Raw genomic sequence first — 16,639 nt, forward strand, 5'->3', positions numbered from 1 at the left:
TTATAGGACGGAAAAGTTTGTAAATTGGTCACTTTGATAACATTAATAATAATAATAATGGATATTTATATAGCACACTATCCAGAAATCTGCTCTGGGTGCTTTACAAAAACGCTTTTGTTAACATCATAGATCATATCGATGTTACATACACACACCAAAATGTGACTACACACACACACGCGCGCGCGCGCTCGCGCGCGCGCACACACACACACACACACACACACACATACACGCTGCATACATAATTTTAACATACATGTGTATCTAACAGCTACCCTAACACATACGCACACATAGGCAGGCACAAACTTACATTGTACTATACACTCTACTGACATTTCTTTCCCTCCAAGTAAACGAATTACATTTTGTTCTTTGTTGCCCGGTGCTAGGAAATATTCGTGAAATGTTCATTAAAGCAAAATATGACAAACATTCCTCTTTGTTTAAATTAAGTCTGTTAATGTCGTCAAGCAACACTGAGTATGGACGTTCGTGATTTTTCCTTGTTTTTGTATAAGGCTTTCAAACTTAGAAATAGCCACTTCGTGAAATGAATATAATTATGTTTTGTTATCTGCATTTATGCTTGTTTGCTTATGTTGTCTTATTGAGTTGTACAATGTTCATATTAACCCCTTTACTTGGGGCTGAGGCCTATATGTGAATAAACCATTCCGTTTCCGTTTCCGTTTCTGTTTCCCCTCCACTCTTTGACTGGCCTTCTTTATGTCTGTTGACAGGGAAGGAATGTAGAGTATATATTACAATGTTATTTAAACAAATTTACGATTACTGATTCCGTCTAAGGAACGAAAACTAAATGGAAAGAACACGGGGGAAGACATGTCGATATTGCCATGAATTTTACACACACCCACCCACCCACCCACCCACCCACACACACACACACACACACACACACACACACACACATATATATATATATATATCTTAAGTCCTAAATATATATATCTCTTCAAACGGGGGGGTGGGTACTGAAATTGATCATTACAGCGTAAACGAGGTTCGTCCGTTGAATTTCCACTCAGCAGATGGTCACGGAAAACATAACTCTGGAGAACATCTGTACCTCTTTTTTTTAATCTCCCTTTTTATCCTCTCATGTTTGTCGTCTGCATTGAATGCTATGATGGCGTTTTGCGCTGGGGAAAGCTGCGTCAATAGTCTGACAAGTGCGTTGGATTTTGGGTAGGTCACTGTGTGTGTGTGTGTGTGTGTGTGTGTGTGTGTGTGTGTGTGTGTGTGTGTGTGTGGTGTGTGTGTGTGTGTGTGGGGTGTGTGTGTGTGTGTGTGTGGTGTGTGTGTGTGTGTGTGTCTTGTGTTGTGTTGTGTTGTGTGTGTGTGTGTGTGTGCATGTGTGTGTGCGTGCGTGTGCGTGCGTGTTTGCATGTGTGTGTGTGTGTGTGTTTGTTTGTTTGTTTGAGTGTGTATGTGTGCGTGTGCGTGCGCGCGCGCATGTGTGTGTGTGCGTGTGCGCATGTGTGCGTGTGTGCGTGCGTGCGTGTGTGTGTGTGCGCGTGCGCGCGCGTGTGTGTGTGTGCGAGCGCAAATACATATGTACTTGTGTGTTTGTCAGTGTGTTTATGTGTGCCTGTGTTTTTGTGTGTAATGTGATATCCAAAAGGCTATTTTCTACATTTTTGCAATGAATCTGCTCTACGGGTAACACCGATTTCTATTACCTTTGTTTCTGCATCTGAGTTTAAGGTGTTATAGATTATTTCATTTGATATCAGTGAAGGAATATAGCAAATACTTGGGACACATGCTTTATGTAACTTCCATAGAATTGGGTTTGACATTAGTAGCGGTTAATTAAAATTAAATGTTGCTTTGCAGTAGGAGAGAAGGAATGGTGTGTATGCACACGTGTTTGTGTGTGTGTGTGGTGTGTGTGTGTGGTGTGTGTGTGTGTCTGTGTGTGTGTGTGTTTGTGTGTGTGTGTGGTGTGTGTGTGTGGTGTGTGTGTGTGTCTGTGTGTGTGTGTGTGTGAACTCGCTTGCATACTCTGCACTCACTCGCACAGTCACCCCACTGACTCTCACCCACTCACTCATACTTTTTCACTCACTCAGTCAGCCAGCTAATCATCCAAGTCAACCAAAAACCTCAAGGCAGCCAGCCTATCTTACCACTCATTAACTCTTTCCATACGAACGGCGAAAGAGACGACGTTAACAGCGTTTCACCCCAATTACCACCATCAAAATATTGCAAGCGGAAGGCTTTTATACTGAAGACGTGAATGTTGACAAAGAATACCACAATTCTGACGACGGAAGCTAAAGGTTGGGTCATTCAGACACCCACTGGACATCCAAGGGGTCTGTGTAGAGGAGAAGAGAGGACTGGCCGTACTGAGGGAGTTAACAAACCCAACCACACAATCCAACCAAACAGTCGTTTTCAGTTTCACTGAGTTTCTCAAGGAGGCATCACTGCGTTCGGACACATCCATAAGTATACGCCACACCACATCTGCTTGGCAGATGCCTGGCCAGCATCATAACCCAACGAGCTTAGTCGGGCCTTGAATTCGTGCATAATCAATCATATGATCATATTATTTGTGTATATAAAAAAAGACATAACAGAGTGGAGTTCTTCTACAGAATTTTGCCAGAGGACAACATTTTTTTTTTTTGTCGTCATGGGTTCTTTTCAGTGCACCAAATGCCAGCTGCACACGGGACGTCGGTTTATCGTCTCATCAGAGTAACTAAACGCTCGGTTTGATAAAAAAAACAAACACACACACAAAAAAAACCCTAAAAAAAACCAACCCCCCCCCAAAAAAAAAACAACAACAACAACAAACAAACAAACAAACAAAAAACCTGGGAGAAAGGGCGAGAGCGGGATTTGAACCTGCACCCTCACGGACTGTGTATTGGCCGATAATCATGCGTCTTAACCATTCTGTCACCTTCCTCCAAAACTACCAACCCGAATCAACCAACTAATCTGACCCAAAGCACCCCCACCCACCAATCCACCACAGTCCACCCCGACAACCAGTCTACCCCAGTCCACCCCAACAACCACCCCATCCACCAATCCAACCCAGTCCACCCCACCCACCAACCAGTCCACCCCATTCACCAATGCACCCCAGTCCACCCTACCCACCAACCAGTCCACCCCATTCACCAATGCACCCCAGTCCACCCTACCCACCAACCAGTCCACCCCAACAATCAATCCAACCCAGTCCACCCCACCCATCAATCCACCCCAGTCCACCCCGACAACCACTCCAAACCAGTCCACCCGAGCAACCAATCCACCCCAGTCCACCCCAACAACCAATGCAACCCAATCCACCCCACCCACCAATCCACCCCACCCACCAATGCACCCCAGTCCACCCGAAGAACCAATCCAACCCAGTCCACCCCACCCACCAATCCACCCCAGTTCACCCCACCCATCAATCCACCCCAGTCCACCCCGACAACCACTCCAACCCAGTCCACCCCAGCAACCAATCCAACCCAGTCCACCCCAACAACCAATGCAACCCAATCCACCCCACCCACCAATCCACCCCAGTCCACCCCACCCATCAATCCACCCCAGTCCACCCTAACAACCACTCCAACCCAGTCCACCCCGACAACCACTCCAACCCAGCCCACCCGAGCAACCAATCCAACCCAGTCCACCCCACCCATCAATCCACCCCAGTCCACCCTAACAACCACTCCAACCCAGTCCACCCCGACAGCCACTCCAACCCAGCCCACCCGAGCAACCAATCCAACCCAGTCCACCCCACCCATCAATCCACCCCAGTCCACCCTAACAACCACTCCAACCCAATCCACCCCGACAACCACTCCAACCCAGTCCACCCCAACAACCACTCCAACCCAGTCCACCCCAACAACCACTCCAACCCAGCCCACCCCAACAACCACTCCAACCCAGTCCACCCCAACAACCACTCCAACCCAGTCCACCCCAACAACCACTCCAACCCAGCCCACCCCGACAACCACTCCAACCCAGTCCACCCCAACAACCACTCCAGCCCAGCCCACCCCAACAACCACTCCAACCCAGTCCACCCCAACAACCACTCCAACCCAGCCCACCCCGACAACCACTCCAACCCAGTCCACCCCACCCACCAATGCACCCCACCCACCAATGCACCCCAGTCCACCCCAACAACCAATGCAACCCAATCCACCCCACCCACCAATCCACCCCACCCACCAATGCACCCCAGTCCACCCGAACAACCAATCCAACCCAGTCCACCCCACCCATCAATCCACCCCAGTCCACCCCGACAACCACTCCAACCCAGTCCACCCGAGCAACCAATCCAACCCAGTCCACCCCAACAACCAATGCAACCCAATCCACCCCACCCACCAATCCACCCCAGTCCACCCCACCCACCAATGCAACCCAATCCACCCCAAGAACCACTCCAACCCAGTCCACCCCATCCACCAATCCAACCCAATCCACCCCAACAACCACTCCAACCCAGTCCACCCTATCCACCAATCCACCCCAACAACCAATTCAATCCAGTCCACCCCAACAACCAATCCACCCCAGTCCACCCCAACAACCAATCCACCCCAGTCCACCCCACCCACCAATGCAACTCAGCCCAGTCACCCCCATCTCTCTCAGTCGCAGGCACAAGGCGAGAAGAAGAAGGCAGATGAGAAGAAGGAGGAGAAGGAGGGTAGAGAAGCTCCCCTACCATCACCACCCCCCTTCTCCATCCCCGTGGTGGAAGTGGAGGGGGTGAACATCCCCAAGATCTTCGAGAATGACCGCCCCTTGCACGAGCAGGTTCAGCTTCTGAAGGCGCTGGAGATGCGGGAAGATGACGTGGTGGTCATGGCGTATGCCAAGTCAGGTGACGACGCTTTTGTTGTTGCTGCTGGTGTTGTTGTAGTTGTGTGGTGGTGGTGTGGTTTTGGGGCAGAGAGAGCTCGTGCGAGCCTACACTGCTTTCTGCGATTTTTCTTTTCTTTTTTTTTTTTTTTTGATGTGGAGTGGCTGATGATTAATTGAATGTCATTATAGACGGGCACAATAGCCGAGTGGTTAAAGCGTTGGACTGTCAATCTGAGGGTCCCGGGTTCGAATCACGGTGACGGCGCCTGGTTGGTAAAGGGTGGAGATTTTTACGATCTCCCAGGTCAACATATGTGCAGACCTGCTAGTGCCTGAACCCCCTTCGTGTGTATATGCAAGCAGAAGATCAAATACGCACGTTAAAGATCCTTGTCAGCGTTCGGTGAGTTATGGAAACAAGAACATACCCAGCATGCACACCCCCGAAAACGGAGTATGGCTGCCTACATGGCGGGGTAAAAACGGTCATACACGTAAAAGCCCACTCGTGTGCATACGAGTGAACGCAGAAGAAGAAGAAGAAGAATGTCATTATAATGCATTGTATGATACACGGTCGTGTCCAACGATGGCCCATCAGAACAGCAGAGCTGCTGCCAGAACTTATGTCCCGACAATTTCGGCTATAATTTCATTATAGTAGAGAGTGTCTTGCCCAAGTTACATTCCCACTCTCTCCGACTATGATCATCAGAACAGCAGAGGTGGCAGCTGCTGTCCCGACAATCTGGGCTAGCATTTGATGATAATTGAGAGTGTCTTGCCCAGCGTCACACCCCCACTTGCTCTCGGGTTTTGGTACAGTCGGTGTTGGGATGGTTCCCAAAGGCCAGCTAGTCTTCAAGGCTGCAGCTCTAAAAGCCGGTGCAGTTTTGCCTCCCAGTTTGAGAGTCATAATCCTATGACCATCAGAACAGCAGAGGAGGCAACAGTTGTCCCGATTATCTGAGCTAGAGTGTCTTGCCCAAGTTACATCCCCACTGTCTCGGCTGAGAAGGCTTGGGACAGTCGGTGTTGGGATGGTTCCCCGAAGGCCAGCTAGTCCTCAAGGCTGCAGCACCAAGAGCCGGTGCAATTTTGCCGCCTAGTTTGAGAGTCATAGTCTTTCACAAAAGACTAACCTGTAAGTAATTTCCCATGGAGTCATTTTGATTTTCCTTGCGTATAACAAATTCGTATTTGAAGACTACATAAAAAAGAAGTCCTGTTGTTGTTAAAATTAGTGGCGCTGGGTTTATTATTATCCATAGCACCCACGTATCCCACATCTACACAGAGAGTAGAAGTAGTCGTGGTGATGGTTGTAGTAGTAGTAGTACCGGTAGCAGTAGTGTTTTCATTTTAACATTCTTTCACATCATGTGAAGATTGCGTGTTTTACTTTAGTAGAAGAAGCAACAGCAGCAGTTGTAGTAATGAACTTATTTCCTCGTATAATAGTCAGTCGTCTCCGACCATGACCATCAGAACAGCAGAGAAGGCAACTGCTGTCCCGACTATCTGGGCAAGAATTGATCATGGTACTTCTTTTTTCGTTTTTTTTTTTTTTGTATCACAACAGATTTCTCTGTGTGAAATACGGGCTGCTCTCCTCAGGGAGAATGCGTCGCTACATTACAGCGCCACCCATTTTTTTTTTCCCGGGGTGCAGTTTTTATTTGTTTTTCCTATCGAAGTGGATATTTCTACTAAATTTTTCCAGGAACAAGCATTTTGTTGCCATGGGTTCTTTTGCGTGCCTTAAGTGCATGCTGCACACGGAACCTCGGTTTATCGTCAATCCGAAAGACTAGCGTCCAGACCACTACTTATGGTCTAGTTGAGGGGGAGAAAATATTGGCAGCTGAGCCGTGATTCGAACCAGCGCGCTCATATTCTCTCGCTTCCTAGGCGGACGCGTTACCCATAGACCATCACTCCACACGTGTCGTCTGGTCAACATTACCTCCTCCCTCTCTCATTCTGGGTCGGTCCATCACCAGTGCACGGTTTTCCTAGTTGTTGTTGAAAGAACAAATTAAACGTGGCTGTTGCTGTTTTTTTTTTATTTAAAAAAAAGTATATATTGTTTTTAGGTAAGCGCGTGCGTGCGTGCGTGTGTGTGTGCGTGTGTGTGTGTGTGTGCGTGTGTGTGTGTCTGTGTGTGTGTGTGTGATAGAAATGGCACATATGATGATTGAATTCTACATCCTATGCATGTATGCGTGTGACGTTAATGTACTGGAATGACATTTATGTTGACGAAAACACACACACACGCACACACACACACACACACACACACACAGGCACACACGTACGCATACACACAACACACACACACAGACACGCACGTACGCATGCACACACACACACACACACACACACACACACACACACACACACACACACACACACACACACACACACTCACACACACACAGAGGCACGCACGTACGAATGCACGCACACACACAATCAAAGTGGATTTTTTTCTACAGAAATTGGGCAGGGACAACCTTTTTATTGCCGTGGGTTCTTTCACGTGCGCTAAGTGTATGCTTCACATGGGACCTCGGGTTTATCGTCTCATCTGAATAACTAGCCTCCAGACCACCACTCAAGGTCTAGTGGAGGGGGAGAAAATACTGGCGACTGTGCCGGGATTCGAACCTGTGCGCTCAGATTCTCTCGCTTCCAAGGCGGACGCTTTGCCACTTGGCCAACACTTCACTCCTAACCTCTCTTAACCTTTTATTATAATGATAATGAAAATATTGATAATGATAATTATAATCACCACCACCACCACCACCACCACCACCATCATCATTATCACTGTCACTATCACCACTGTTCATCATCATCATCATCATCATCACCATCACCACCACCACCACCACCACCAACACCAACATCACCACCACCATTATCACCACCCCCACCACCACCATCATAACCACATCATCACCACCACCATCATCATCACCACTACCATCATCATCACCATCATTGTCACCACATCATCACCACATCATCATCACCACATCATCACCACCATCATCATCATCACCACCATCATCACCACTACCATCATCATCACCACTACCATCATCACCACATCATCACCACCACCACCATCATCATCATCACCACATCATCACCACTACCATCATCTGCACATCATCACCACCACCACCATCATCATCATCATCATCATCATCACCACCATCATCATCACAACTGCCATCATCACCACCATCATTATCAACACCATCACCACCACCATTATAATTATAATCACCACCACCACCATCATCATCATTAGCACCATCGTAATTTTTACCATCCTCCTCACCATCCTCTCCTCTTCATCCTCCTCCTCCTTCTCATCATCATCATCATTATCTATCATCATCATCATCACCATCCTCCTCCTCCTCATCACCATCCTCCCCCTCATCACCATCCTCCTCCTCATCACCATCCTCCTCCTCATCACCATCCTCCTCCCCCTCATCACCATCCCCCTCATCATCACCATCGTCCTTCATCTCATCACCATCCTCCCCCTCATCACCATCCTCCCCCTCATCACCATCCTCCTCATCATCACCATCCTCCTCCTCCTCACCATCCCCCTCATCCTCACCATCCTCCTCCTCATCACCATCCTCCTCCTCCTCACCATCCTCCTCCTCATCACCATCCTCCTCCCCCTCATCATCACCATCGTCCTTCATCTCCTCACCATCCTCCTCCTCCTCACCATCCTCCTCCTCCTCACCATCCTCCTCTTCATCATCATATCTATCATCATCACCATCCTCCTCCTCATCATCATCATCACCATCCTCTTCCTCCTCCTCCTCCCCTTTCCCCACATAACCATCCCCCTCATCACCATCCTCCTCCCCCCCTCATTATCATCCTCATCATCACCATCCTCCTCCTCCTCATAACCATCACCACCACCATCATCAGTCACGTCGTTCGGACTGGTCGCCAGGCACTCACTGGATCTGGGAGGTGGCCTCCATGCTCCTCTCGGGCAGCGCAGAGTACGTGAACCGCACCAAGGTGTTCGCCATGATGGAGACCACCAGGATCGACGACCTCAAGGCCCAGCCCTCCCCCAGGGTCCTCAACTCCCACCTCCCCTTTCGCCTCCTGCCCCGCCAGATCAAGGACAAGAGGGTCAAGGTCATCCACGTGTACCGTAACATCAAGGACGTCTTCGTGTCGCAGTACTTCCACTTCCGGCAGGTGCCCGGGGGAGACGCCCTCACATTTGACGCTCACGAGAAAGTGTTCCTCTCCGACAATGGTGAGGGAGTTAGTGTCTTCTTCTTCCTCCTCCTCCTCTTCTTCTTTTTTGTTTCTTGCTTTTCTTGTTGTTGTTGTTGTTGTTGCTGTTCTTGCTCTTGTAGTTCTTCTTCTTCTTCTGCTTCTGCTCCTCCTCCACCTCCTCCTACTCCTCCTCCTCCTCCTTCTTCTTCTTCTTCTTTTTCTCCTCCTCCTCCACCACCACCTCCTCCTCCTCCTTCTTCTTCTCCTTCTCCTCCTCCTCGTCCACCACCTCTTCCTCCTCCTCCTCCTTCTTTTTCTCCTCCTCCTCTTTCTCCTCCTCTTCCTTCTTCTTCTGCTTCTTCTCCTCCTCGTCTTCTTCTTCTCTTCCTCCTTCTGCTTCTCCTCCTCCTCCTTCTGCTTCTCCTTCTCCTCGTCTCCCTTCTTCTTCTTCAAACCCGTCATCTTACGACAATGGGGGCATCACAGATGACCTGACATCCACTTCTCTCCATTTCTCCGCGTTCCTCTTCTGTCTCTGGGGTCTGTTTATTTGTTTCTTGTTGTGTTCCGCTCAAATCAAAATGTCAAGTCACGTTCATTTCTTTTCATGGACGGTCCTTCTTTCCCCCCTCCCCCCGGCGGCTTCCAGGCAAGAGTTTGCCTTGCAGAGCTGCATGCAGACTGGTGGAGTATGTGGTCAATCCAGGGTTGTCCCTGGCAAAATTCTTGAAGAAAATTCCATTCAGTACACGCGTGTATCATTGTGTGCGCGTGAGTGAGTGAACCCTGACTGAATGACACAGGAAACGAATGATTAGCGCCTGACGACACTTGTCATCCATTCGGCTCTTCCCAGGTCGGTAGCCTGCTGTACATGTAAACGAGTCCGTGTTTGTAAAGTACTTAACTCACTCAGTACGGGCAGTCCTCTCTTCTCCTCTACACAGACCCCTCGGATGTCCAGTGGGTGTCTGAATGACCCAACCTTTAGCTTCCGTCGTCAGAACTGTGGTATTCTTTGTCAATATTCACCTCTTCAGTATAAGAGCCTTCCGCTTGCAATATTTTGATGATGATAATTGGGGTGAAACGCTGTTAACGTCGTCTCTTTCGCCGTTCGTATGGAGAGAGTTAAAAGTTTGGGTCTCTGACCGATCCGAAGGTAGGCGCTACTTAAGTGTCAATACTAATACAATTACTGTGACGACGATGACTACAACTACCATGACTACTACTTTTTTTTTTTTTTTTTGCTGTCCCATCATCTGCACCGTTTCAGTTACTCCCACGCCGCTCATTTTGATTCCCCCATACACAGCCACACCCGGGTTCGTCCGTCACAGTTCCAGCGTCGGCAGTCCGCAGGGAACCATCGATGTTAGGTCACGAGAGGGCCACACGCCAGAGGAGACCCTGCACTGCTGCTGAGTCACTTCGGTGGTGTTCAGTGGTGCCTGTTCTGATTCAATGCACTTAGGACACCATCTACTAAGCCCCCTACTAACGACAATAATGGCTTAGTCGCGGAGCCAGACTGAGTGAGCGTCCCTCCCAGAGTGGAGACCACCGCCACGTCCCTCAAACAACAGCCCCCAATGAATCTGCCGACACTGAAGACATTGACAGGACTCACCCCAAGCACAGAAGTGGAGGGGCATTTTGGTCCTCTCTTTTTCTCTGTCTGTCTGTCTCCATCACACACACACACACACACACACACACACACACACACACACACACACACACACACACACACACACACACACATCACCACCGGTTTATGATCTTCTTTTCGTTTTTTTGTTTTACAAACCATTTTACATGCACAAATGTTCATAGGCTGGAGGCTCAAACATAAAAAAATAACGAATCTTTCTCTCTCTTTCTCTCTCTGTGTCTGTCTCTCTCTGACAATGTTAACTTACACGTCTTTTTAAGCTAATGACAAAGTACCCAAGTGTCGCTTATCCCTTAAGTAGTTTATTTTGCTTCAATTATGTTTTTCCTTTCTGTTCCATTTTATCTGTTTTGCACCATTTTTTGTTCTGATTTGTATCTACTATGTCACTAGAGCTTTACAGCTAATGACACTAAAAATATCAGTGTTCAGTGTTCAGTTGTTCTCTCCCTCTCTCTCTCTCTCTCTCTCTGGGAGGAAGGTGGCAGAATGGTTAAGACGCTCAGCTGCCAATACAGAGAGTCCGTGAGGGTGTGGGTTCGAATCCCGCTCTCGCCCTTTCTCCTAAGTTTGACTGGAAAATCAAACTGAGCGTCTAGTCTTTCGGATGAGACGATAAACCGAGGTCCCGTGTGCAGCACGCACTTGGCGCACTGAAAAAGAACCCATGGCAACGAGAGTGTTGTCCTCTGGCGAAATTACGTAAAATGAAATCCACTTTCATAGGTACACAAATATGTAAGCATGCACTCAAGGCCTGACTAAGCGCGTTGGGTTATGCTGCTGGTCAGGCATCTGCTCAACAGATGTGGTGTACCGTGTATGGATTTGTCCGAACGCAGTGACGCCTCCTTGAGAAAGTGAAACTGAAACTGAAATCTCTCTCCCTTTCACTCACTCTTCTTCCTCTTTAAGTTTTTAATTTACATGTTTCAATTAACTTACAGGGATTAACCTTCTTGTTGCTATGGTGATGATGGTGATGATGCTGTTAACAGTGGTGGTGATTATGATGGTGATGACGACGGTGATGATGATGATGATGATGATGATGGTGGTGGTGGCAATGATGACGACGACGATAACGATGGTGATGATGATGATGTTTATGGTGATGACGATGACGACGATGATGATGATGTTTATGGTGATGACGATGACGACGACGACGATGATGATGATGACGACGACGACTACGATGACGACGATGATGGTGATGATAACGACGACGACGACAACGACGATGATAATGATGGTGATAATGATAATGGATATGATGACGACGACGACGATGATGACGACGATGATGATGACAATGATGATGATGGATCCTAGTGCCGACCGGGAGCTACTTCACTATACATGAGGACATGTACAGTTCAAGAAAGAGCAACCCTGACCTCACCCGGTACTTCCTCATGTCTTTTGAAGACACGAAAGAGGTTGGACCTCTCTCTCTCTCTCCCTCTCTCCTCTCTCCCTCCCTCTCTCTCTCTCTCTCCTCATCTTCTGATCTGTCAGTCTGTTTCTGTCTGTCTCTAACATTACGGACGACCGCCACGACCACCACCACCACCACTCTAAATACTACTACTACTACTACTACTATGTCCATGTCTTTTGAGGGAACGTAGAGGTTGGGGCTCTGTCTGTCTCTGTCTAGTCTGTCAGTCTGTTTCTGTCTGTCTGTCTCTAACCGACGACGATGATGACGACAATGATGATGATGGTGGTGATGACGATGATGATGATGATGATGATGATGATGATGATCCTAGTGCCGACCGGGAGCTACTTCACCTACATGAGGGACATGTACCAGTTCAGAAAGAGCAACCCTGACCACCCGGTCTTCCTCATGTCTTTTGAGGACACGAAAGAGGTTGGACTCTCTCTCTCTCTCTCTCTCTCTCTCTTCTGTCTGTCAGTCTGTTTCTGTCTGTCTGTCTCTAACATACGACGACGACCACCACCACCACGGCCACCACGACTACTACTACTACTACTACTATGTGATGTCTTTTGAGGAAACGAAAGAGGTTGGGCTCTGTCTGTCTCTGTCTGTCTGTCAGTCTGTTTCTGTCTGTCTGTCTCTAACATACGACGACGAGCACCACCACCACCACCACCACCACTACTACTAGTCATATCTTTTGAGGGAACGAATGATGTGGGACTCTCCCTGTCTCTGTCTGTCTGTCAGTCTGTTTCTGTCTGTCTGTCTCTAACATACGACGACGACCACCACCACCACGACTACTACTACTACTACTACTACTACTACTACTATGTCATGTCTTTTGAGGACTACAAGGTCATTACAACTGTGCATTGAGACTGAATTAGCAGGCAATATATACATAAAGGAGCATAACTGATAATCAAAACGGCGCCCACACACACACACGCGCGCACACGCACACACACACACACACACACACACACACACACACACACACGCGCGCACACGCACACACACACACACTTTCAGAGACACACACTGACACATACAGCCAAACACACACACTAACTAAAATCAATCAACGACAACACAATAAACAACACCAATATCTATACAGGACCCAGACTAAAATCAATCAACACAATAAACACAATAACCAACACCAATATTTATGCAGGACCCAAACTAAAATCAATCAACGACAACACAATAAACAACATCAATATCAATGCAGGACCCAGACTAAAATCAATCAACGACAACACGAAAACCAACACCAATATCTATGCAGGACCCGGAAAAGGTGATCCGCAGCATGGCCAAGTTCCTAGGAGTGGAGGCCTCTCAGAGTCTGATCCACGACATAGCCCATCTGACCAGCTTCTCCAAGATGAGGCACGCCGAGAAGAACACCATGGAGACGCACCTACCTCCCGCTGACATCTTCCGTAAAGGTGAGGAAGGGGGGTAGAGGGGGTGAGTAGGGGTGGGTGGGTAGGTGAGAGGGACACGGGTGTGATAAGAAATTCCAGGGAGAGCTGGACAGTACAAGGTCTTCAGAGAAGAAGCCTCTCCCCCCGCCCCAACCTCCTCAGTCAGGTGTTTCGGCCCTTAATTCCTTACACCCCAACCCATGTTTAACTCACTCAGTACGGCCAGTCCTCTCTTCTCCTCTACACAGACCCCTCGGATGTCCAGTGGGTGTCTGAATGACCCAACCTTTAGCTTCCGTCGTCAGAACTGTGGTATTCTTTGTCAACATTCACGTCTTCAGTATAAGAGCCTTCCGCTTGCAATATTTTGATGATGGTAATTGGGGTGAAACGCTGTTAACGTCGTCTCTTTCGCCATTCGTATGGAGAGAGTTAAAGTCATCAGTACTTGGGATGGTCCTCAAAAAGCCAGCCAGTAGACCCCCAGGCTGCAGCACCACGAGTCAATCTAGCCTCCTAGTTTGAGGTGTGATAGTCTGTTGGGTCCCACTACTACATCAGAACAGCAGTTGAGGGAAGGGGGCGTGGGGGATATGGATGTATGATTGATTATCGTGTGTCCCACTATGATCGTCAGAACAGCAGTGAAGGGAAGGGGGTGGGGGGTATGGATGTATGATTGATTGTCGTGTGTCCCACTGTGACCATCAAAACAGCAGTGTAGGGAAGGGGGTGGGGGATATGGATGTATGATTGATTGTCGTGTGTCCCACTGTGACCATCAAAACAGCAGCGTAGGGAAGGGGGTGGGGGATATGGATGTATGATTGTCTGTCGTGTGTCCCACTGTGACAATCAGAACAGCAGTGTAGGGAAGGGGGTGGGGGATATGGATGTATGATTGATTGTCGTGTGTCCCACTGTGACCATCAGAACAACAGTGTAGGGAAGGGGGTGGGGGATAGGGATGTATGATTGTCTGTCGTGTGTCCCACTGTGACAATCAGAACAGCAGTGTAGGGAAGGGGGTGGGGGATATGGATGTATGATTGATTGTCGTGTGTCCCACTGTGACCATCAGAACAACAGTGTAGGGAAGGGGGTGGGGGATAGGGATGTATGATTGTCTGTCGTGTGTCCCACTGTGACAATCAGAACAGCAGTGTAGGGAAGGTGGATAGGGATGTATGATTGATTGTCGTGTGTCCCACTGTGACCATCAAAACAGCAGTGTAGGGAAGGTGGATAGGGATGTATGATTGATTGTCGTGTGTCCCACTGTGACCATCAGAACAGCAGTGTAGGGAAGGTGGATAGGGATGTATGATTGTCTGTCGTGTGTCCCACTGCGACCATCAAAACAGCAGCGTAGGGAAGGGGGTGGGGGATATGGATGTATGGTTGATTGTCGTGTGTCCCACTGTGACAATCAGAACAGCAGTGCAGGGAAGGTGGATAGGGATAGGGATGTATGATTGTCTGTCGTGTGTCCCACTGTGACAATCAAAACAGCAGTGTAGGAAGGTGGATAGGGATATGGATGTATGATTGATTGTCGTGTGTCCCACTATGATCGTCAGAACAGCAGTGAAGGGAAGGGGGCAGGGATTTACCAGTATTATCCATCATATCGTTAGCATATGTATGTATGTATGTATGTATGTATCTATCAATCTAATCTTGTGTGTGTATGTGCGTGCGTGCGTGCGTGCATGCGTGTGTGTGTGTGTGTGTGTGTGTTTATGTGTGTGTGTGTGTGTGTGTGTGTGTGTGTGTGTGTGTGTGTGAACTCTCCAGGACAAGTCGGGGACTGGAAGAACTACCTGACCGTGGCTCAGAGTGAACGGCTGGACGCCGCCATGACACAGCTGGAGTCATGTGACTACCGCTTCCGCTACACGCTGTAGGGCATTGTGGGAATCCGAATCTGAATCGGGCTAAACTCACCAAGTGGAGCAATGTCATGTTTCCTAAAGACAGAAGACAGATTGTGAAGCTTAAAAAAAAGAAAGAATTAAAAAAAAAACAACACCGTTATGTTTTTCTTCTCTGATCAGGTCTTTTTGAGGACGTGTTCTGTGATGTTCGTGAATGGACAATCACTCTAGACAATCCAAAGGGTCTGTATTTTGCTTTTCCTCTGCCTTCTCCGGCAGTCGCTGTCACTTTGTCTGTCATTATCTCTCTGTCTCTGTCTGTCTGTCCGTTTGTCCGCCTGTCTGTCTGTCTGTCTGTGTGTCTGTCTCCATCTCTTTCTCTCTCAGTTTCAGTTCTGGATGTGGAAATGGGAATGAATTTATTAAAGGTCCTGAAAACGTGACCAAACTGAATGTGACGAAGGCTATATCTACACAGATTTCCAACGTTTTTCGTTTTACGTACATTTAATATCAGTCTTGTGATTTCATGACAGCTTATTAGATGAAAGATTTCAAAAGCATTATTCTTGGTATGTTTTAGATTTGAACATAATGTAGCTAGATTTAACCTGACGCAGTTTTTTTTTTTAAGTTGGGAGTGTCACAGATCCATACCCGTAATTTTTATTTCAATAAAAAAAAATGTCATGTTCATTTTTGATACGGGTCAAATGCCTATTCAAAAAAAAAAAAAAAAAAAAAAAAAAAAAATTAGGTTCAGTGTGTCCATATTTTTTATACCCCCCCCCCCACCCCTTCTCTCACTGCATCTCTTTTTCTCCTCCCTCTCTTCGTCTCTCTCTCTCTCTGCTTCTCTGTCTGTGTTTGTACGAACTAATTAATCTGACACGTCCGCACGGTCCCCTTGTCCTATGTGTAGTGCTTCAGTTGCAGATGAAACTCATTTTCTTTTTATGTGTAAGTATTATGAAGAAATTCGAAAGAAATGCTTAATTTTCAA

General features: G+C 47.8%; 1 protein-coding gene across 1 annotated transcript in view; it reads left to right on the top strand.

Annotated features, from left to right (window-relative positions):
* The window catches only part of LOC143288184 (sulfotransferase 1A1-like), a 16,798-nt gene extending 508 nt beyond the window's left edge, over positions 1-16,290 (top strand). The window contains exons 2-6 of the mRNA XM_076596498.1: positions 4,684-4,915; positions 8,906-9,223; positions 12,643-12,746; positions 13,618-13,780; positions 15,557-16,290. Of these exons, the coding sequence (XP_076452613.1) occupies positions 4,684-4,915; positions 8,906-9,223; positions 12,643-12,746; positions 13,618-13,780; positions 15,557-15,666 (927 nt within the window). The 3' untranslated portion in view covers positions 15,667-16,290. The remainder of the gene's footprint in view (positions 1-4,683; positions 4,916-8,905; positions 9,224-12,642; positions 12,747-13,617; positions 13,781-15,556) is intronic.
* Positions 16,291-16,639: the final 349 nt, after the last annotated feature.

Source organism: Babylonia areolata, chromosome 12 (genome assembly GCF_041734735.1).
Source record: "Babylonia areolata isolate BAREFJ2019XMU chromosome 12, ASM4173473v1, whole genome shotgun sequence".
Lineage (NCBI taxonomy): Eukaryota > Metazoa > Mollusca > Gastropoda > Neogastropoda > Buccinidae > Babylonia > Babylonia areolata.